Source organism: Acomys minous (genome assembly GCF_964271855.1).
Source record: "Acomys minous genome assembly, chromosome: 6".
Lineage (NCBI taxonomy): Eukaryota > Metazoa > Chordata > Mammalia > Rodentia > Muridae > Acomys > Acomys minous.
The window spans coordinates 30,108,674-30,130,874 of NC_140487.1; the positions used below are offsets into that span (position 1 = coordinate 30,108,674).

The following is a 22,201-nucleotide window of genomic DNA, read 5'->3' on the forward strand; positions in this document are numbered from 1 at the left end:
AAATTACAGATATTTATACTAAATATCCACTTTAGCATAAATTATTTGTTCTGCACAATTAAGTAATGTTCTATTTTGTTGTTCATATACTAGATGAAATGTTCATCCTTTAGAATGAATCTGACCTTTTTCACTGCAATTTACTTACTATTATTTTTCATGGAAAATGCAAAGACTTCCAAGGTTGTACTTTTAAAAAGCAAAATGGATACACTTTAGTTTCCCCTACTCTGCGTTGACGAAAATAAACATACTCTCCTGCTTTGCATGAGAAACATGTTAGAAATGTGTTAATACATTAAAAATAAATTAAATAAAAAGGCAAAATGCTTTAAGTAATAGCAGTGGTGTTTAGATGGATAATTCACTACTGGAGTCCTCTAGATAATCCCAAAGTGGCCTGAATTCCTTTGCAGAATGAGTGTCTATAGAGGCAGACAGAGAAGCCTCTTGTCATTTGCCGCCTTAATCCTTTGCCTAAAGCGTGAAAAGTGCTCAGGATAACAAGGGTGGGATCAGTAAAATCAACATGATTTTGGAGTTTATGCTCTTAACAATACTAACTGATCAATAGGCTTTCAGGAACTGACAAAAACAATAAGATCTGTTTGACAAATCAATCTAGTGTAGTGGAGTCTCTCTTCCCCTCCCCCTCCCCCGGTAAAGCCTCCCCCCCCACCCCACCCCCCCCACCAAATTCACACAGAGGTCAGGGGAGGAATCTGTAGACAGTAGGAAAGTTATCATGACCGTGTTTAGATAACTTTTATGAGCACTTTCAAAAAGTGTTTGTGTTTTTGATTTTGAGAGTAGCACTCTCTTCCCTGCCAACAAATACTCATACCATCAAGGAGGAGTTCTGGATTTCAAGTGTTTAGAGGCAGTGGAAGAAAGGGGAGATCAGAGAAGGAGGGGTACGTGGACTATAGAGGGCGTTCTCTCCTAGCTTTTAGACAAGTCTTCCCCAAATCCCGTAACACCATTAGATTCCAGGAATCTTGAAAGAAAAGTAAAAGGGAACATTTAGACCCCATAGACAGCATGCCTATATGGCAGAGAAGTAATGAGGTTCAAGACGGCTCTGAATACACGATTGTGCCCCTCACCAATTCCCGAAGACACAGAAACACACTTTTCTTTTCATTTTGGTCCTTGACACTCAGCAGGGACTTTTGTGAACTTTGTCATCTTCCACTGCCCTTGAAGCCAGCAGTGGGGAAGTGGATCTAATTAATGAGAGGGTGTTGCATTGCAAGAGTCGGTCACTGCTTCCCAGAAGCTGCAAAAGCTTCGGCACTTTTAAATTTGGAGTATCCTTTTGCGAATCCCCTGTTGTAATTTATAATTCTCAGTGGACCTATATTTGTCTTGAACTGATCGTTTATATGGGCTTTCCAAGGAATTTCTTCACTACACTTGTTGTACAGCATGGGAGGGGGCGGCTGAACCCAAGGGGAGGCTGTGAGGAGGCGGGAATAATCTCTAAGGGGGCTTTAAAACCTTCCCTGGTTAAAGTTACACTGACTAGAGGGACACACACACACACACACACACACACACACACACACACACACACGCTGCACAAGTTCAGCGAGACTGTATAATCAGCATGGACTGTAAATTCTGTAGGTAGCCAAATTCTTTTTTTTTTTTTTTTTTTTAAATCACAATTGGTCCCCAAAATGGCTATAAAACAACGCTTGCCTCAGGAGGTAAATTTATAGCCCCATGCCTCTTCCAGGCACGCCGGAGGGTTCTGCTCCCGGCTCTAATCTCTGCGAGATGTTTTTTGCATGTGTTGTGTGACAAGAGGGAAGGGGAGTGGGTTGAGCTCGCTCTTCTCCCATTGTCAGCGCGTCTAGTGAGTGTTGGGAAAACCTGCGGGATCCTGTGTCATCTTTCCCTGCCTGTGCACAGGAAAAGTCCGCGCTGCTCAAGGCTGCTGGCTCCCCCTCTCCTCTCTCTCACCCTCTCTCTCTCTCTCTTTCTCTGTTTCCCTTTCATTCTGCTTCCTCGGAGCCGAATGAGGCAGGGAGAGGAGGGAACAGGATTAGAGTCTGCCACCGGCTATCAGCGGAGTAGAGATAAAAGGAACTGCTTCTTAAGCGCCACTGCCGCAGCCCTTGTTAATTTTTTTTTTCTTCTTCTTCTTTCCACACAACAGTTGTGCCTCATTATCCGGTGCCTGGCTCGATTTTTTTTTTTTTTTTTTTGGAGGGTTTGAAGTTTCTGTGATTCCGTGACTGTTACAGAAGAAGAGACGTTAGTGTTGCCATGAGGTCTTGATTGTCTGCCTTTATGAATGAAACTGACCTAAATCACCTGTTACCTCCAGTTTCCAGATTGTTTGAACTTCTCTGGCCGCACAATACAGGAAGGAAGGCTGCAGCAGCTCAGGGACCTCCAGCGTCTGCAGCATGGGCTGGTTCACTGGGATTGCCTGTCTTTTCTGGGGTGTATTACTTACAGCGAGAGAAAACTATGCAAACGGAAAGAACAATGTGCCAAGACTGAAATTATCGTACAAAGGTAAAGCTCCCTTTTTCTTTTCTTTGGCTAGCTTTGTAATGCCTCCTCCTTTCTTTTCTTGAACTCCCTACCCTAACCATCAAAGCTTCAGTTTAACCTGGGAGACCTGTGTCGTTTGATGAAATTTTCTGTGAAAATTTAAACACTTTCCCTTAAACAACAACAACAACAACAACAAAAGCATGTCTTCTGTCTGATATGTGACAACTTAAATGCAAACAAAGAACATTTAATCACAGTGAGCTGTGTGCTTGCTCCGTGCATGCTGATCTGGGTGCTTTCCGGTCATTCTTATGTGCCGTTCATTCGTCTCACTTTACTCCTATTAAAAGAAAATATTTTTAAACGAGTACTAATGCAAAAGAATTCTTTCTTTATAGACGTTCATGCCTCACCTATAATAACCATTACAACTAGCAGTATCTTCTTAGTTGTAGGCACGAAATGGTTAATCGTCATCATGAATATTCAGTTTGCTCAAATCTGACACTCAGATGCTTAGCATAAGCAGTAGACCATGGTTTGCCAAGAGAATATAAACTGGAGAGAACCGGCTAGTTTTTCCACGCTGTGTTGTGATGGTGAAGGGACTGTATTTCCCTAATTGGTGTAAAACTAGCCTTTGAAGTATGATGTTATTTAATTCCATGTGTAGTTAAGTGAGAATTCAAGAGTGTTTTATTCTCTACTGACACAGCTTGTTATATGAACTTCTTTTTAAGAAGTATAAATTTATAAAAGCAACCCCTGCGTGGTCACATGATACTTTCTGTTACAGATTCCAGTGTGTGTGTGTGTGTGTTTGTTTTCAGATGACAATTTTAATGAAAATATTTGTTCTATATTTGTTTGGATAGATTTCAAAGACTGATGTGTTAAGTCATGGTAAAACAGTTCCTAAAGTGTGTGTGTGTGTGTGTGTGTGTGTGTGTGTAAAACTTTTTGTGGCAGAGAGTATTTCTCTAACTCAGGTATTATTAAATGGAGTTTAAGATTAAACCGTTTTAACTCTGGTAGTTTAGCTCCCCAAGGTGCTGATTTCCTATGATTCTCAGATTTCTTGACTTGGGGGTGGGGCACTGAGTAGCTTCCTCTGCTGTAATATATTCAGCTTACAAGGTACAAGAAGAGTATTGGCTATTTCTAGAGATGGTTTCCTGTTTACACATGACTGTTACAGAGAAAATGTATTTCTAATTTTCACATGAAAGAGGACAACTTTTTTTCCTGAATGCTTTGGTGTGAATAGAGATATCAACTAAGAAAGAGTCATAATTTTCACACTTTGCATGAGAAAATTAAACACCTATTAATGTGTGTATTCAGATTCAACATAGGATAAAATATGCTGACTTGGAAAGTTATTTTTACTATAATATTTCATTGAGCATCTAATTGCATATAGATTTAATGCAAGATAAGCAGTTACATTAGTACATAAATATTGAAAAATCATATAGCATCCATTAACTATTTCTTTGAGTCTCTACATAATAACTGTGTTGAAATTACCTACATAGCGTGTACAATAAGCCACATTTTCATTGGGCTATAATTTGTATCAGTGAGAAGATACTATCAAACTATTTTTAGACAGAGAGCTTATTTGATTCAAGTTTATACTCCTTGTAAGTTTCACATTCAATTTTAGTTTCCGAACTGTGATTCTCAGGTTTGAAGACCTAAGATGTCGAATGGCTACATTCTATAATTTGATATTAGCAAATTTGAGATGATAAAATATATTTTAAGAATCTAATGTCTTGGAGATAGTTTTCCAATTGTTCAGTAACCTGTAAAATAAAATTAAAATTTACTATACAATCTTATTTTGTGAAAATTTTATTTTCTTGCAAATAATTATTCTTAATCAGAGGGGAGGCACCTGTCATGTCTATGCTTTCAAATCATGTAGATAGTGTTGAATTGAAACTGTTCTTTAATTATGTGTGTGTGTGTGTGTGTATGTATGTGTGTGTGTGTGTGTGTGTGTGTGTGTGTGTGTGTGTGTGTTTAAGCTTGTCTGATGATTTCGAGGGCTGTATACATTAACCAGAGATATGTAATACTGTCTCTACAAATCTTACAGATTTTACCTGTGGCATCCATCAGAGTTTTTATGCTTTTCTTTAAATGTATATCTTATCCAGACTAAGAGCTTGACACTTTGGTAAAACAAATTGTGAAGTGGACAACACTAAGTAATAAGAGGCAGGGGTTCCAGCAGATTTTCTTCTGTCGTTTTATTGGTGTGTCATTACCTTTTTGTCTCTACACACACACACACACACATACACACACACACACACACACTTGTTTTGCCAAAGTATATGCCTGATAATCAATTGTTAAGACTTTGCCTCTAACTGTAAGAGAGAGACTTTTTTTTTTAATCTGCTTCTTTTTTTTTTTTTCTGACTTAATTAGATGTCAAACACAGTTAAAATATCTACTGCATTGCTCTTAAAAATATTGCGGCATGACTCATGAAGAGTTAAACCCCTGCCAGCCTTAATTTCCCATGGTCACTTGTCTTCAAAGATCCACCATTAACTCTCTTATTGCTCAGGTTGCCAAGATGAATTCTCAGGCAATCACTGTGCTTGCTCTCTACTTGTCATCCTGCCTGCAGGAGATGAAAGAGACTTGATATGTTAAATGGGAGAGAAAAGAAGTAAAGGCACTCAGGCTGCTTCTGAAGTGGATGTGCTTACATCTCTAATAAGGTGCCTCCACTTTCTAGGAAAAGGGAGCTGAATAGATGTTTCGGAACCATCTGGAGAAGTGATAATATTAGAAAAATGGGGTATGCTGGCTTCTCCTCTGAACCAGTCTGATTTAGAATCCTTGTGGGGGAAGAAAACGTGAGAACTCAGTAAATCTCGGAGTCACATAGACATTATCCTCAAGAAACGTTCACTGAGAGATGCTTCAGCCCTCCTTGAGAGTGTGAGCTGTAACTGACTACCTGTTCAAATTCTACTCTCTTAGGTTTGTACACAATTGTTTATTCCCTCAACAAAATTAGTCACATTTTACTCCTCTTAGGAAATACTAAGAAATCATATGACCTATCATCTGGGTTGCGTGGCATGATGAAATCTTCAGAAAAACCTGTAGGAATCAAAAGAAAGGGGGAAGAGGGCTTGGGGGTTTTAAACAAGTAACAAATGTTCCATCACTCAATGTAACTTTTTTTTTTCCCAGTACATGATGTGCCTCAGATTTAGAAGAAATCAAAGACACATGCAAGTCTCAGTATGATGGTGTCCGGTGAATCCAAAGGTTAAACCAATGATTTTAACCTTTCTTTCATAGAGAGGACTTGGTAAACAGCACTTATGTAAAGGGCAGGCATTTCAAAGGGTGTTTCCTCATTTGCTCACTTTTTTCTCTTTCTCAGAGTCAAGTTGTTTAATTATTTTGAAAAGAGATTACCAGTTAAATCAAATTTGTATATATCTTTACATTAGAAGACAAGTTTTTACTAATTAAAAATTTAAATAAACATTTCAAAATTTACCTTATCTTTTGCTCCCTATATTATGATTACCTTATAATAAATCAATATGATTTCTGGCTTATACAACTTTATTTAATTTTGTGACACAATTAAAAACATTTAACAAAGAAGTGTTAATATATGGATGTGGCACTTCCAAAATATGCCATTATTATAAATAAACTTTCATATCTGATATATTTATTGTTGAATGAAGAAATTTCTGCAAACAACAGTGTGAAAATTTTTAAATTTTAGTGATAAGATTTATTTTAAATGACATATTACAAATTCTACATATAAAATATATAAATATATTAGAACTATGGGTCACTGCCCCTTTGGAGTCATATTTCAGATATTCTGCATATAACATATTTACATTATGATTAACAACAGTAGCAAAATTATATTTATGAAGTAGTAACAAAATAATTTTAAGGCTAGGGGTCATCACAACATGAGGAACTGTATTAAAGTATCACAGCATTAGTAAGGTTGAGAATCACTGTTTTAGAATATACATGTTAATATATATACATATATATGTATACACACATAAATATACATACATATATGTATTTATTAGATCATAATAGGATGTTTCAAGAAGCTCCTAAATACTCACAAAATAACATGGCATAAATTTGACCTTACATTAATAGCCCCTCACAGGTAAAATGTGCATTCACAGTGCACAAAGGCACACACACACATGCACAGAATCACAAAGTTAACAATTCTTCTTACAACTTTCCAAATTGTCACCACATGTTACTGGGTCTTTGACTTGATGAGTTCTATCTAAAATAATCTTTCCTTACAGAATTTTACTTGCCTTCAAATCACATATTGATAATCCGAGACAATGGAAACTAGATTATCTACTCAAGACTATATCCTAACATAATCCTGAAAGGTGAACATACAATGAGACACAAATGTATCCTGCCTTTCAACTCTGGTGACCTCAAGTGGAGGTTCCAGAAGGTTGTAAACTTGTGGCCTTTCTACTAAATCAGCCAAGCAGATTGACCTTTGAAGTGGCAGTATATGCAGTGTAGAATTTTAGGAAGAGGAAAACACTTAGACTGTGAAGCCATCCTGGGAATGATCATGAAGATACAACAAGTATAAATAATGAGTATTTTAGTTATTTAATAAACTAAATAGACAAGGGTCTGTGGTATGAATTAATCTTTGTTTTCTGATGTTTGATTATTACAATATAATAACACAGTGTGATTGACAGGCACAGTTTATTTAGAGTCAGTTGTATTTAAAACCTATACTTAAGAAGTATGCAATTGAAGCATCATTCAGAGATAAATTTAAATAGAAATATGTGAAATGACTACATGTGTCCTTATTGACAAAAACAAATTTAAACTGTTGGCTGTAGACATCATTAGTGTGACTATATAGTTGTTTATACACTAAATTTTGAGTCATATTTCTGGATGCATAATTGAAAAATCTTATTATTTAACATTTTCCTGAAATTAAGGTATCTGTGAGAAAATTTGAGGTTTCATTTTTTAATCCAGATTTTCTCATTTAAACACCCATGCATCAGAGTTCCAAAGGTCGTTTAAGATATCTTAAACAAAATTACTCCTTGTATTTGTCTAAACCTTCTAAAGTTACCATTATGAAAATAAATTTTGGACTGAATACTATCTAATAATTTTTATTTACTGAGTCCTTATATTATATCCTGGCAAGTTATATAGTAACATAATTATACTTACCAAACTTTATGAATGAACTCTATAATCACGTGATCCATACTCAGCAAGTCTTAGGCAAACCTCTGAAACTATGTCCACTCTATACTGAGTTTATTACTTGGGTTATAGATTATTTTGAAAAGATCAACTAGTAGTTGTAAACAAAAACAAAGAAAGAGTAAGTGTGAATCTAGATTGCCTTGACCCCTTCCTGACTTCTATGGTGCTACTTAAAGGAATTACCATGATTTGCAGTTCTATGCTCCCACTAATAGGTGGCAGTAGCAATTTGTGACAGCTCTCTCATGAGTTTGAAATAGGCAAGCTGCTAGGATAAATACACAGAGTAATGGTGTACAGGCCAAGCCAGAGAAAATTAACACAAGTGTCATAGTATGTAACATGAACTGAACAAGAGCATTGGTGAAGATGGAATTTTACTAAGGATTCAGGGTAAAATTATTAGCACAGCTCTCCACATAAAAGTTAGTGGCTATAAGTATGAAATAAATGAGTACATTTTAATTTAAATGAGAATAAAATAAAAAAATGTAGCTATAAAATATGAAAGTATCCATGATAAATAAACAAAGAATGAAATATTGATAACAGAAAATTAGATTAATTTAAAGCAGTTTTGTATGTAAAATTTACATTTGTACATATTGCATGACTTATAAAAAATGTGCTTATAAGGAAGAATTATTCAGCTTATGGCACACTTTAGCCCATCATCTATAATTAAGGAATTGCTATCTGATACTATAAAATAATGATTTAAAACCTGTCTTTTAGTTTTAAAGTAATGACTTCCTTAAATTTTACTGTATTTTCAACTCTTATTATAATCAAGCATATGGAAAAATCAGTGAATTCTATCTAACACAAATAACTTTGAATGTCTCAAGCTACTATCTCTTTCTACTGCCAAGACATAAACATCTGTATAAGTAGGGAATTCACACACTATTTCCAAACAGTAACAAAGCTGGACTTTGTCAAGCCCAGGATAAGAAAATACACAATTTATACTTGAACTAGTAACGGAAGATAAGCAAAAATAAAATTCTGTTGATAAATATGAAGAATGATTCGCTCTTTCTGTTTTCTACAATCTCAGTATAAAACACAAAAGACCACTCACTAAATCAGTGAGCCTTGTCATCTTTTCAGTGAGTCATTAAACCTGTATCTTTATGTTTCCTCTGCTTAAATGTGGCATGGGAAACAGTATTGACCAAACTTTATAGTGATAATGTATAGCTGCAAACACAAATTTGTTTAGAGATGAATTGTTACACGACCCACTTGAGTGTTCATAAGAAAACCAAAGAAATGCTGTTGAATGTATCAAATGAGTATTTATTTCTGTGAAAGTGCTTACATGAATTATGTTGGTTGTGACTCACTGTGATGTTTGCAAGGCTAGATGTTAGTAGTTGATGTTTTTATATGTTGTGTGGTTAGAACAGAGTCACTCGCTGCTGATTGATTTTGTGCACTCTTTGCCAGCCTTTGTCTTACCTGAAGTATGACTTTTGAAAAAATGGAGTTCTTTTAATATATACAAAGAATGAGAATGGGTAGGCAGTGAGTTGACCGGTGTGATGGTGAGGGCTAGTTTTAATTGCTGAATAGACACAACTTACAATCATCCAGAAAGAGAGACTTAAAAGGGATTGCCCATGGGCATGTCTACGGAGGATTGTCTTCAGCTAATTGATGTTGGAAGACCCAGTTCACTCTGGCTAACCCAATTCTCTAGGCAGGGGGTCCTGAACTACACAATATGGAGGATATTGAAGTGAGCAGAAAGCAAGTGAGCATGTGTGCATTAAATTCTTTTGATTCTTGACTCTGGATGTTATATGACTAATGGAATACCCTGTCTCATCCCTGACAACAAGGGGTTAGAAGAACAAATTGAAAGGTGAAATAAATCCCTTTGTCCCCTAAATTGTCTTTTTTTTTTTCAGTGTATTCTATTACATTAACAGAAATGAAACTAAAAAAATGACACTATAGAGGAAGCTAACATTGAGCTAGCTTCTAGAATAACACTAACCACTGGAAACATTTGGTTCAGGATACATGTGAGAACAGGACATTGCCATAAACAACAACTGCTTGAAAGTCAAGCTTGTTCCACTACAACACCAGAAAGTATCTGGTCCCTTTGTCATCTACAGTTCAGAGATAGGCAATGCATAGCAAGACAATGCAGGAAGACTCTAGCACTTTAACTGAATAAGACTGCCATGCCTTTTGTACAAATACACTGATGGTCCTTGTTCAGTTGCAGTGCATACAGGAGGGAAAAAGAAATGGAAGAAGGGAAGCAGGGCAGGAGAAAGAGAGACAGAGAGAAGGAAAGAGGAGGGAGAAATCTCACACCAAAACCAACTAAAGTAACAGACAACAGGAGGGTTCCTTTACCCAATGGAGTTGAGTATTTGTAAAGAAATCACTCCTCCAAATGAAGTTAGGAGTATCATTATAAAGCAGTTCATGAAACTGTTTTTAATCACCCATATGGGGCAACAACCTGGCTTGGCTCTTTGCTCTCTGACAGCTCTTTAAATGCGTCGTCATCTCAGAGCATCCCTTGCTTCCTCCTCTGTGCTTATCTAGAGCACTACCTCTGTTGCTTGCTCTCCAATAATCCTTCTTCCCCTGCCTTGACATGCTACAACAGAATACCAGCTCTCCCTCCTATCAATCATCCCTTGCTCTTGAGCACCTACTTTTTCAGGAGAGTGGATGCAATATGAAGGATCGACATAAATCTTCTTGGGAGTATGCAGTCACAAATGCATACTTAAATTCTCTGTTTAACTTCTGGATCTCAAATAATTGAGAGGACAGAAATTCCTTAGACCACTTAAGAGTTCCATCGACTGATATTTGTAATCTCAATAAATGTATACAGTTTAATGGAAGATTCTTAAAAACTGACTACCAAGAAGAAATATCAAGAAGGGGCAGTAGCATAGCCATCAACTTACATTTATATACAAGTCATTGTTATTAAGCATTAAGTACTCAGGTAAAAATAAAATCAATTTGTAGCCACTTGGGGTTAAATCCAAATTATAGAAATGTTTTTGGCTAGTCAGAAGGTACATTTCATGAATTTGAAAGTTTTTCTCTTCAAACCTAAACTTTCCTGAGCAGACAAATATTGCTATGGTTTTACCATCATTTTTGAGTTGGCTTAAAAGACATACATTTCCCTCAGCTCTGCAGGCTTCTTGTTCACAAAATCAGTCGTTGAGTTTACTTTTTTTTCCTTTTTTTATTAATTTATTCTTGTTACATCTCAATGGTTATCCCTTCCCTTGTATCCTCCCATTCTTCCCTCCCTCCCGTTTTCCCCTTATTTCCCCTCCCCTATGACTGTTCCTGAGGGGGTTTACCTCCCCCTGTATATGCTCATAGGGTATCAAGTCTCTTCTTGGTAACCTGCTGTCCTTCCTCTGAGTGCCACCAGGTCTCCCCCTCCAGGGGACATGGCCAAAGGCGAGGCACCAGAGTATATGAGAAAGTCATATCCCACTCTCCACTCTACTGTGGAGAATGTTCTGACCATTGGCTAGATCTGGGTAGAGGTTTAAAGTTTTACGGCCTGTATTGTCCTTGGCTGGTGCCTTAGTTTGAGCGGGACCCCTGGGCCCAAATCTGCCTATCATAATGTTCTACATGTAGGTTTCATAGCAGCCTTATTCATAATAGCCAGAACATGGAAACAGCCTAAGTGTCCATCAGTAGAAGAATGAATAAAGAAACTGTGGTACATATACACTATGGAATACTATTCAGCTATTAAAAACAAGGAATTTCTTAAATTTGTGGATAAATGGATTGAGCTAGAAATGATCATAATGAGTGAGTTAACCCAAAAGCAGAAAGACTCAAATGGTATATACTCACTTATATCTGCATATTAGCCCAAAGGGAATGTCCCACGAAAGCCTTCACTTACCAGGAAACTGAGACAGAGGGGAGAACATCCTATTGGGACTCTAGATGAGAGAAACATGGGAGAATGGCAAAGTAGAAGGATCCAGAGGGTCCCAGTCATTGAGTTTTCTAACTCTCTATGTGAGAGATCACATCCAGGGCCACAGAGCCTGTCTGTTCTGTTTCTGAATGTGTGGATTGAGTTTTGGATGTAAAGTGATGTAGAATGGCTTCTAAAGAAGGTGGCATCACATCTACTGAAATATGTATGGATCTTCTGAACCACAGCATAAGAAAATCAGTCTTGAATGACTAGGAAGGAAAAAAGAAAGAATGGTGTGATTATTACCAGTCAAAGCCTCCTTTATGTTTTTGGTGTTCACTTTTTAAAGTGTCAAGTTCTGTGTGATTTATACCATGTATTTTATACTGGGGATAACTGTAAGTGCAACATGGCATGGTAGGCACTCTGTAGATTTAATACATGGATGTCTAGGTTTGCCTGGAAATGGGAACAATATGGCCAAGTGGCATATATTATCGGGAATTTCCAGAGTGGTCAGAGTCAATTGGGTTTGTCTATGTTTTCTTTGGATACATTCCAGGTACATAAGTGGGGCTTCTTTCTAACCAAAATCTTGGACATTTGAACTTAGGTATCCACTGTGGGATCTTCCTTGAGATTACCAACCATACTTATTTTAAATGGTGTTTTCATCTAGGCAATTGTAATGTATCTTTGTTTGCTTTACTATTTTGCCATCAGGTTGTGATGAACATTTTCTCTTTGCATTTAAGAGGAAGCCAATTACAATATCACCAGATGTGTGTCACTTCAGCTGGGTGTCCCCGTGTTATCGGCTACCGATCTGTAAATATGAAATAATTCATTGTGTATTGTACTTGCTTACCACTTGAGATGTTTCTCTGGCTCACCCTCCAACATATAATAAACATTTAAGAACAAACAAGCATGTAAAATCTTGAAACTTTCGATATTATGACAGGTCAGGCTCCGGATTCATGTTTCTTGTAATAAAACCCAAAAAGTACCACTTTCAGAACTACATATAGATCAAGAAATTCATTTTTGATATGGCTTTTTATGAAAACACATATTCCCATTGTGTCTAATCACTCTTTTTAATACTAGATTGAATACAGTTTGAAATATAGATGGCCAATCACGTGAATACAGGAGGAGGCAATGGGCCTGGGACCTTTTATGTCATTTGTTTTATCTCTTCAAAACCTCACAGTTAAGGTTGGCCTATAATCCTCAGAACATAGTTTCTGTTGCCCAGAGCACTTTCTATTTGCTGATACTGTTGTCAAACTTCATCTGTTCTTCTGTCTTAGACATAGACACTCCAGGAAGATGCCAAGGTACATATTCCAAGGCTGAGTCTCCCCATTATCCACACTTCAGAATATAGCCCTGTTGTCCAGGCTCCATAGACATGCATGAAACATTTTTATTCTCAGGACCTTCAATCTGTAATGTGCAAGATTTAAACAGAGCTGAATTTCCCGCCACACATTTTTTTTATCTTTCAAAGTGTGAATTATGGATCCCAAGACACAAAAACAAAATGATCCTGTGTCCCCTATGAAACACAAATCTACAACCTCTATCTTCCTGGACTATGCAAATAAATCTCATTCAATGGAGGTTATCCCTTGCAATTCAAAATTCTGTTAATTCTGCCTGAGTTAAAAAGAAAAAATTTCCAGACCTAGAAAATAAAAGAATAATCATGATAACCCTTTCTTGTTCCTTTTGTTAATTAATTAGAATTTGTTATTTTTTGACATATGAATCTGCAGACAATTGAAAAGAGGTAACTGCATGCAAATTTTCTACTAGCTTGTCTATTTATCCCTGATGACTCCATATATGCCCACTCTGAACATTCAGAAAGCCATTTCCTCTAGTTCTAGTTAGAACAAGCCCCTGCCATCATTTGACCCTTTAGGACAATGGGTACTCTTAATTACAATCCTCCTTTTTGTCATTCCTGGCTACAGTTTTTTTCTGATATTCAAAGTCTAGTCATACCTGTATTGTACTGAAACCCCCACTGATTAAAGCCCCAAACACATATTGATCTGTTACAGTAACTAACTCAACAATCTAAAGACACTCTAGAGATATGAGGTCCCACAGTTGTACAGGGCTGAATAAAAATGATGATAAGAAAGAAAGTCTGAAGATGAGACACATTAAAGTACATACAGTTTTGTTTCAGTAAAGTGTTGATTATAAGTAGTTGAGGACACAGGTGATTACTAGAGTGGTAAGGTTTCAAAATTCTGCAACTTCAGGCTGAAGAGATGGCTCAGTGCTTGAGAACAGATAGCCTCTCTCAGTGCTTCGACCTCCTCATTGACACTTAGAGAGCACTTCCATATAATGGCGGTATGTGGCCAAATTATTTAAGAATAGTTACTTTTGACCCTGTGAAGCCAGTAGGACTCACAGTCACTGTCTGTTTGGCACAGTATTATTTAACCTTGACTTGATTAATACTTATCTTCTTGGCTGCTTTGTTATGCTGCCAACTTGGAGAAAAATGTCTACTGTATTTTGGCTTCTCTGTTCCAGATCATGTATACATTCTGAAATATTAGATTTGGATAATTAGTATTGGAATAATGAATTTAGTTATTTTAAAGTGATTCCAAGATGGAAGTGAACTTAGTGATACTAGAGTTACGCTGTTTCTCTAGGATAGATCTCAGTCTTTACTTTTTTTGTCTCTGACCTTTAGGTCTTCTCAGCCACACTGATGCTAAGATGGCAGTTATACACCACGATTTAGGCTATTAGTCTACAATTTGCAGCCCTACACATGTCAAAGGGATTTGGGTCACGGTTACCTATATCAATGCCTCATTAATTCCACTACACTACATGCTTTAAGTAATTGAGTTTCAGCCTTAGGTAGAAGTAATGCATACTTTTCTCTAGTATAGCAAATTTTATCATTTTTCATATTTCCAAAATGAATATTTGTATTCATAAATGCAAAACTTTTCAAGCATCCTTAGTGTTAGTTTTCTCTCCTCTACTCCTTCCTCTACCTGGCTCTTCCATCCCTCCTACCACTCAACGATCACTTTCATTTATTTTTCCTTGGTCCTCATAGCAACTGTGTTCTACTGCCCTTCTCCTCACTCAAGGTCTTTCTCCCCTCTCTCTACCAATGGCCATCCATGTTCAAAGCTGCTCTGCTTACAATAGTTATGACACACAAATGGTCTTAATGTTTATAGCTGATGAATAAATAATAAAAATGTGATAACTATATACAAGGGAGTTTTAATTAGCTATAAATTTACAGGTAAATGGATGTACCTGGAAATATTATACTGAGTGAGGTTTCCCAGATATAGGACAACCAACATTTCATGTTTTTAGTCCTATGTAGATCATAGTGAGGCTTTAGGTTCATGTGTTTAATTTGGAGTATACAGATAGTATATAAATAAGATAGTACTCTCAGTAACAATAGAAAAACCAGCTAAGTCTAACATTAAAGTGTGCCTCCTTCTACATTTGGTAGAGGTAACTGTCATCAGTGTAAGCCTCCGTTAGAACATTTAAGTGAAATGTGTGTAGTATCAGGCTGTGTAGAGCTAGTGATGGGGATGGAAGGAGACCTTTACAACAGTTCTTGTAGCTATGAGTAATTCTTGCCAGGTTGAGCAAGGAAGCACCTGCCTTCTAAGGAAACAGTTGGCAACAAATATTGGCTACAGACTCCATGGTCCAATTCACGTTTTCAACATTAAACAGCCAGTCACCTAAAATTCAATAAAAATCACCAGGAAATGACTAGTTTTATTTGTATATCCTCTTGAACAGTGCAACGATTGCTTTCAATATTATTTTGTTATGGCTTGTTCCATGAAGACACATCCTCATGCTAGCTTAAGGAACATGGAATCCTCACAGAAATAAATACACTATTTTTTTTTTAGTATGTCCCAAGTCTGAATGAAGCATTGTAGATCCAGGCGCTGAGTCTTTTTGACCCATTCCGTGAACCACCTGTGACTGAAAATAACCCATTTGCAGGAAAGAGGATATTGAGTCACTCAGGAAAATAAACTTATAGTCTAAGGCTGGTAAATGGAATGAAGAACATGTTGCGGGTAAGTTAAAGGGGGCTTTTGTCTAAAAGAAGACACTTGGAAAGTAGACTGGGAAATCCAGACGTCGTTAGGAAGAGAGGTGACACTAACTACCACTGGCTTTTAAAGGATTTTTCAGGAGGACAAAGCTCTTTGTGAAAACACTCTATGCACCAGCATGAACAAATTTCTGAGGTACTCTAGACAAAGATGAATTTTATTTCATTGTGGCTTTAGCTGTATTACAATGCTCATAAACTATTTTACTTTATGCCAGACATGTGGAAGTAATCAGTGTATGTAAATGATATGTGAAGGTGAGGTTCAGCTTTAGAGTAAGAAGTTGGACTGTCTGTGGCTATAAATTTTAACCACATCACAAAGACCAACTTTCTTTTTAACAGTAACTTAGATGTAAAAATAATCAGTGATAAATTCATAAAAACTAGTATTGTTTTCTTAGTAGATTCCTATAAATGTAAAACGTAATGCTAGTTTGTGCTGTTATAATATTTTAAAACATAGTACTTGAGAACTATTTTGTCTTTAAATAGCTGCTAAATGTCAGTAGTTGAAGTTAAGCATAATTACATCACTCTAATTCTTAAACATTATTTTCACCAAAAGTTGTTCTTTATATTGTAAATACTTTCCATTAAAATAATTGATTGCCTACTTTCTTCATCTATCATTGTATAAAGAGTTTTTTTGGAAGTATAATGCACTCTAAATATATTTAACAGGTTAGGAATCTGAGTGTATACTCCAAAACAAATCTTCTTTAAAAGGAAATAGATACAATATAAAATAAATGTCTCCATTCCATAAGACCATAGACATAAAACATTTAGTCTCAATATAATGGCATTTGTCCCTTCTAAAATATTTTATCAAATACTATACTTAAAACTGAATAGTACAATAACACAAATACAAAGCAATGTTACACATAATCATAGTAACACATACATACATATACACACAGACGTTATAGTAGGATGCAAAAACAACAAGTAGTAGCAAATATTTACACACTATCTTACCATGTTTTTATTCTTTTTTTTTTTTTTGGTTGCTTAAAATTACAATTAACTCCACAGGGTCTTAGACAAAATCCAGTTGAGATTTGGAGTTTATCTTCTACAGTGATGGGGAAAGAAAGTGAAGTTAGAAAATGATCATGAAAAATGTTGTCAAAGAGAATAATGGCTAAACATACTGCATATAAAATGGGACGACAACATTGAGCTGAGGGGTGTGTGTGTGTGTGTGTGTGTGTGTGTGTGTGTGTGTGTGTGTGTATGTATGTATGTACATAAATTCAGGTGGTGGTGTTGTTCTTTTCTTAGGAGTTCTGATGCACTTCTTCTTTCCTTTATATTTCTTTTTTGTACTCTTCTTTCTTATTAATCTTTTTTGCATCCAGGAAGCTTTTATTTAAAAGATTAAAATCTACTTCAAACAAATGAATATTTACTAAGATTGGCTGCATATTACTCATGGTAATGATTAGTGGACCTAGAAAAATAACACATGGCATTGATGCCTGGTCTCAAGAACTTTGCAACATGGTGCTGAAGAAAGCACACACCACTCAATAATAAAGGCAATTGGCCTGCCACTCAAACACAAAGAACATGTGATTAAGTTCAGAGGTGGCGAAGAGTTTTTAATTATGCTATGGTGTGCAATTGAGCATAAAGGAAAGAGGGTTTACAGGGAGTGAAAATTAACCTGAGTGCAAGGCTATCCATTTTGCAGGGTTGAATGGAGAAGGGCTTTGCAGTAGAACCATACTGTGTGTAGTCGTGAAGCAATTAATATCTACAGAGTACCTGACAAGCAGAAAATGAATTGTACTGTAAATAGAAAGGAACAGCAGCCTACAAAGGGATGTGGCCAATTTAGGGATTCTGGTTGTGGCTACTTAGAATCTTTTATCATTTCCCTAAAAAGTACTAGGATCATTAACAGGGCTGTGCAGTTACAAGCTTGCACATAAATGTGAGGCATCACCTCTGCCTAGCTTAGCTTATTTTCCATGATAAACCAAGGCAGCATTGCACATCCATATTGGAAAAATATGGAGAGAGATGTTGCCTAATTTAGAATACTTAGATATCCCAGTAGGAAGAAAGGTCAAGAATATGTTTATGAGAGAAGAATGTTTGTAATGGTCAAAACTGAACATTTTGGTAGCCATGGAAGGGGAAAATGAGGATTAAAAACATTGTAGGGGAGAAAGTAGCATTAAGTAAGAAGGAGAGAAAGTGACAGGGGCCTCTTGTGACACATTTAGTATTTTCCTGTACTTAGACATGTTGAAAAATACTGGGTCAGATTGGTTCTGATAATAACTGGATAAACAACCTTGGGCAAGTAATTTTTCTTCTCTGAGCCAATATTCATCTCACAAAAGATATACTCAATTACTTTTCACTTTTGTTTACTTTTAGTTGCTTCTGAAAATAACTATGGCAAAATGTTGTTATTATGATTATTTTTAATCAGTATATTTTTTTTCAAAACATGAAGCCAGGAACCAGCATCTAATTAAAATTAGTAGAGTAGAGCACTGTAGTTACTTAGGAGGATGCTGTTAGTAACTACAGAGATTTAAACTCAGACCTGATCATCATTTGCAGGATGAGAATAATGATAGGCTATTATTTGCTTAGTTAAATATTAAACATAAGTAGAAAATTATAAGGTTACTTTAAAATATACGCAATTAAGTCAAGTGATAAAAATGCAGATTACTTCATAAGAATAATGGAAAGGCAAACAGGGCATTTTTCACACCTTGTGAATTAATAGCTGAGAATGGAAAGAAACATGTAAGGAAAGGAGATTAAGTATTCAGAGTGCTATGAGCAATGTGTTAAATACAGAAAACTTTATTTGGAGGTAAAAAAGACAGTCACTTTACAGATATGCCTCACATGGTGATAGTTATTCATCTTATAGAGGATATTTCACTGTTAGATGCTGATAGTAAATGTGTGGCACCTTTGAAAAAGAAGCACAATATATAATTCTTAGAATTAAATACATGTTATAAATTTTTAAATTATCAACACCACCAAGTTTTAAGATATCCCATATTTTCATTAGATTTTATTTATAATTGAGATGGTGTGCAAGAATATGCTGTTTCTTTCATCCAGATAAGAAGACTTTATCTCATGTGATATAATATGAGATGCTGAATCTAAGGGCCTAAGACAGTCACTTCATAAAAATTTCCTAAGGGGGAAAAATGCATGGCCAATTAAGGAACACCAAACACAATGATCCTATATCAACACTGGTTTATTATATTGCCTTCTGATATATGATGAATCAAAATGTACATGAAGCTGGCTGGTGGGGTCTCTTTCACTCTGTCTCCTGATACAACAATCCTACAGATGCTTGCCCAGATAACCATGCATTCCTTCAACCACTGTCTCTCACATGTCTCACATTCAAGTGAGAGTGTAATTTATGTGCATCTTGCAATCACATCCCTTTAATATTTGAAGAAACCTCTTGTTAGGGTGCTCCTAATACTAGAAGACAGTGTAAGAGGCATTTTTAAGAGACTTGGTAGCTCCACTGAAATAGCCATATTTTAAAGCCCAGGGGTAGGAGTTGTTATAAAAAAAAATGAAAATTTAGATTGGCAAAGTCTTTCCAGTTTCTGGTCTGTTTCCTTCACGACTAAAACCGAATGTGCACATGCCAAACTTAGGATAAGCTACTGGCATAAATGATTCCAGATCAGATTCTCAAAAATCACTTACTACCACCAAGAACCATTGCTTCCAGTTCACAAACTAACGTCAAATGGCTTGGAAATCTAAGTCAAGTGAATATGTGACAAATTACTTGTTGGACAGAGAATTCTGTAGTGTGTTTAGAAATATGTTGACTTCTTAGGCAGACTCTTTAAGTTTTGAATTTTATGCTCTTTATTTAGGCATAAAATACTCAGTTTTTAAATTTTTTTTTACTATCATGTCAATGACTATAGAAGTCATTTTTCCACAGCCATTCTACACTTTAATAGACTTTCTGGCAACCAGCAGCTTTCATGCCATCTTTCACTAATAAATATGCTTATATATCTTAGATGATAATACATGACCTTTTCTTTTTGATAGGTATAGATCAAACCATGGCATGTTCCCTATTAAACACAGGAAGAGAGAAGCATCATGGGAAAATGCCAATAGAAAACATATTTGTGTCCTTCTGATCTTTACTCCAGTATGAATAATTGTTTTTGACTTGGTTGTTCACTTTATTTAATTTTTTTGCTATCCACACTAATTGGGATTTTATTTAGACTGAATCAGCAATTTACCACATACCGCAGGGTAAGTTCTTTAATGTGCATTTTGTACCAAGATTTCTATCAACTGAAATATAAGAACGGTACTCTAAATCATTTATAAAATCCAGAAAACATGATACTTACTATATTTTGTGAAAGGAAATACTAAGCAGGGAGAATATGTTTAGAGAGCAACATTGAGAGTTTTAATACAGAATCAACTGTTTCAGCTTTTTGTGTGTTCACCATTTCCTATGGTAAGTAAAGGGGGAAAGTGGTAGTAGGGCTGTGCCAACGGGATGCTTGCTAGTGTTGGGAATCACTGTGACTATAAAGAAAAGCTGCCATAAAACTTCAGAGCATGCATTCTCTGGGCAGGCAAAGTTCACATAGAGATTGCTTTCCAGGCATACTTCCATACATTTAGAGTCTGCTGATGGGCTTTTAAGAGTACATGTCCAGTATTCGTCAGGTTTTTAAAATCAGACTAATGGGTAGAACTGCTTAGAGATGAGGAAGATTTGCTATAAGCTTCCAACCGAAACATTTGTCAGCTACCATAGAGACAAACAAAATCACTCATCTGCTTGGCTCGTCACAACCTTTAAGGCACAAAATGGACATGACATACACTTAGACCTGATTGAAAGGAGATGTCAGTTTGGAATCATAGAATTAGAGTTCCAAGTCCTTTAGACTGCTGATTACCAACCTCGATTGTGCATGCCCTATGAATGTGCATTCCCCAAACACAAAAGAAAGCTGACTCAGGCTGTTCACTCAATAGGGGAGTATAATGTGGTATTAGCTGGACATTTGTCCTATGCCTCCTTTATTTGCTATGGCTGACATTCCCTACTGCTGATACAAAATCTGGTTTAAAGTAGTTCACTAAAGCAACTTTCTTTAAGCTTAGCAGCCAAAAACATAGCACCCATGTTTCCACTGCTGTAAACGATGGTGATGACACGAAAATATCAGCAATTATTACTTCATGATACTTTTCCAGTCAGAGGAACTGCTTATATTTTCCAGTGAACTCCATGTAATGGACACAGCACATCACTGTAATAGCAATTGCTCCCATGCTGTTACAGATGCAGTAACAAGAGTCCATACTGGGAAAGGGAGTGGACAGTAAGCTAGAACTTTCTTGTCTATTGGACTGCACGGTCTATACTTTGTTGCTACTCTGTTTAAAAATTATTCCAGCTAATCAAATAATTGCTCAAAAGCTAAAATTCTGTGGTTATGCGTAGTCACTAGAGTAGAAAAATGACCTTTAAAAGTAGAGTCATTACAGTCTTAAAAATGAAATTGGAAACACTCAAGGTTTCGGAAATATTTTGTTTCAAAGAAGTTATCTAAAGATTGTTTCATTTTTCTAAATTAAAATTTGTATGCTAACTAAGTATCACTATAAAATGAAAATTCCTATAAAATACTCACTACAGAACTGAAGAGATGGTTCAGTGGTTAAGAGCACTTGCTATGCTTCCAGAGGACTCTGGTTTGATTACAAGATACCACATAACTGCTAACAATTGGCTATAACTCCACTTCCAGGGGATCTGACACCTTTTTCAAGTCACCACAGGTATCACATGTACAGATATATACAAAACATATATACACACAAAATAAAAATAAAAAATATGAACCTCACTAAAGTATATTTAAATATATATATGAATAATTCTAGAAACTTATCATTATTTCAATTTAGAAAATTATATGGATTCTTATAAAATTATTTTAAAGTTATAATAATCTTAAAGAAATATATAATAAATTACTTCCACTTACTTATTAAATGTATATAAACAAAGGATATTGTATACAGTAATTTTCACAAAAAGTGCTAGCCTGTTTTTTAATGTTTGTTTTGTTTCTAAAATTTTACAACATTATTTTAGACTTCAACAAGCTTTATGAAAATTTAATAGAGGGATGTATATCATGGCTAGTTTAAAAACAAACCCATATTCCATCCAATCAATTTACTCAGGGCAGGTTAGTTTCTTT

General features: G+C 35.9%; 1 protein-coding gene across 3 annotated transcripts in view; it reads left to right on the forward strand.

Annotated features, from left to right (window-relative positions):
• SEMA3A (semaphorin 3A) overlaps positions 1–22,201 on the forward strand; it is a 460,613-nt gene that overhangs the window by 246,216 nt on the left and 192,196 nt on the right. The window contains exons 1-2 of one of the 3 annotated variants that reach the window (XM_084786811.1): positions 1,537–1,625; positions 2,336–2,529. In XM_084786811.1, the coding sequence (XP_084642937.1) occupies positions 2,418–2,529 (112 nt within the window). In that variant the 5' untranslated portion in view covers positions 1,537–1,625; positions 2,336–2,417. Of the gene's footprint in view, positions 1–1,536; positions 1,626–1,730; positions 1,862–2,335; positions 2,530–22,201 lie in introns of those variants that run through there. The other 2 variants (XM_084786810.1, XM_084786809.1) reach the window with 2 other exon arrangements.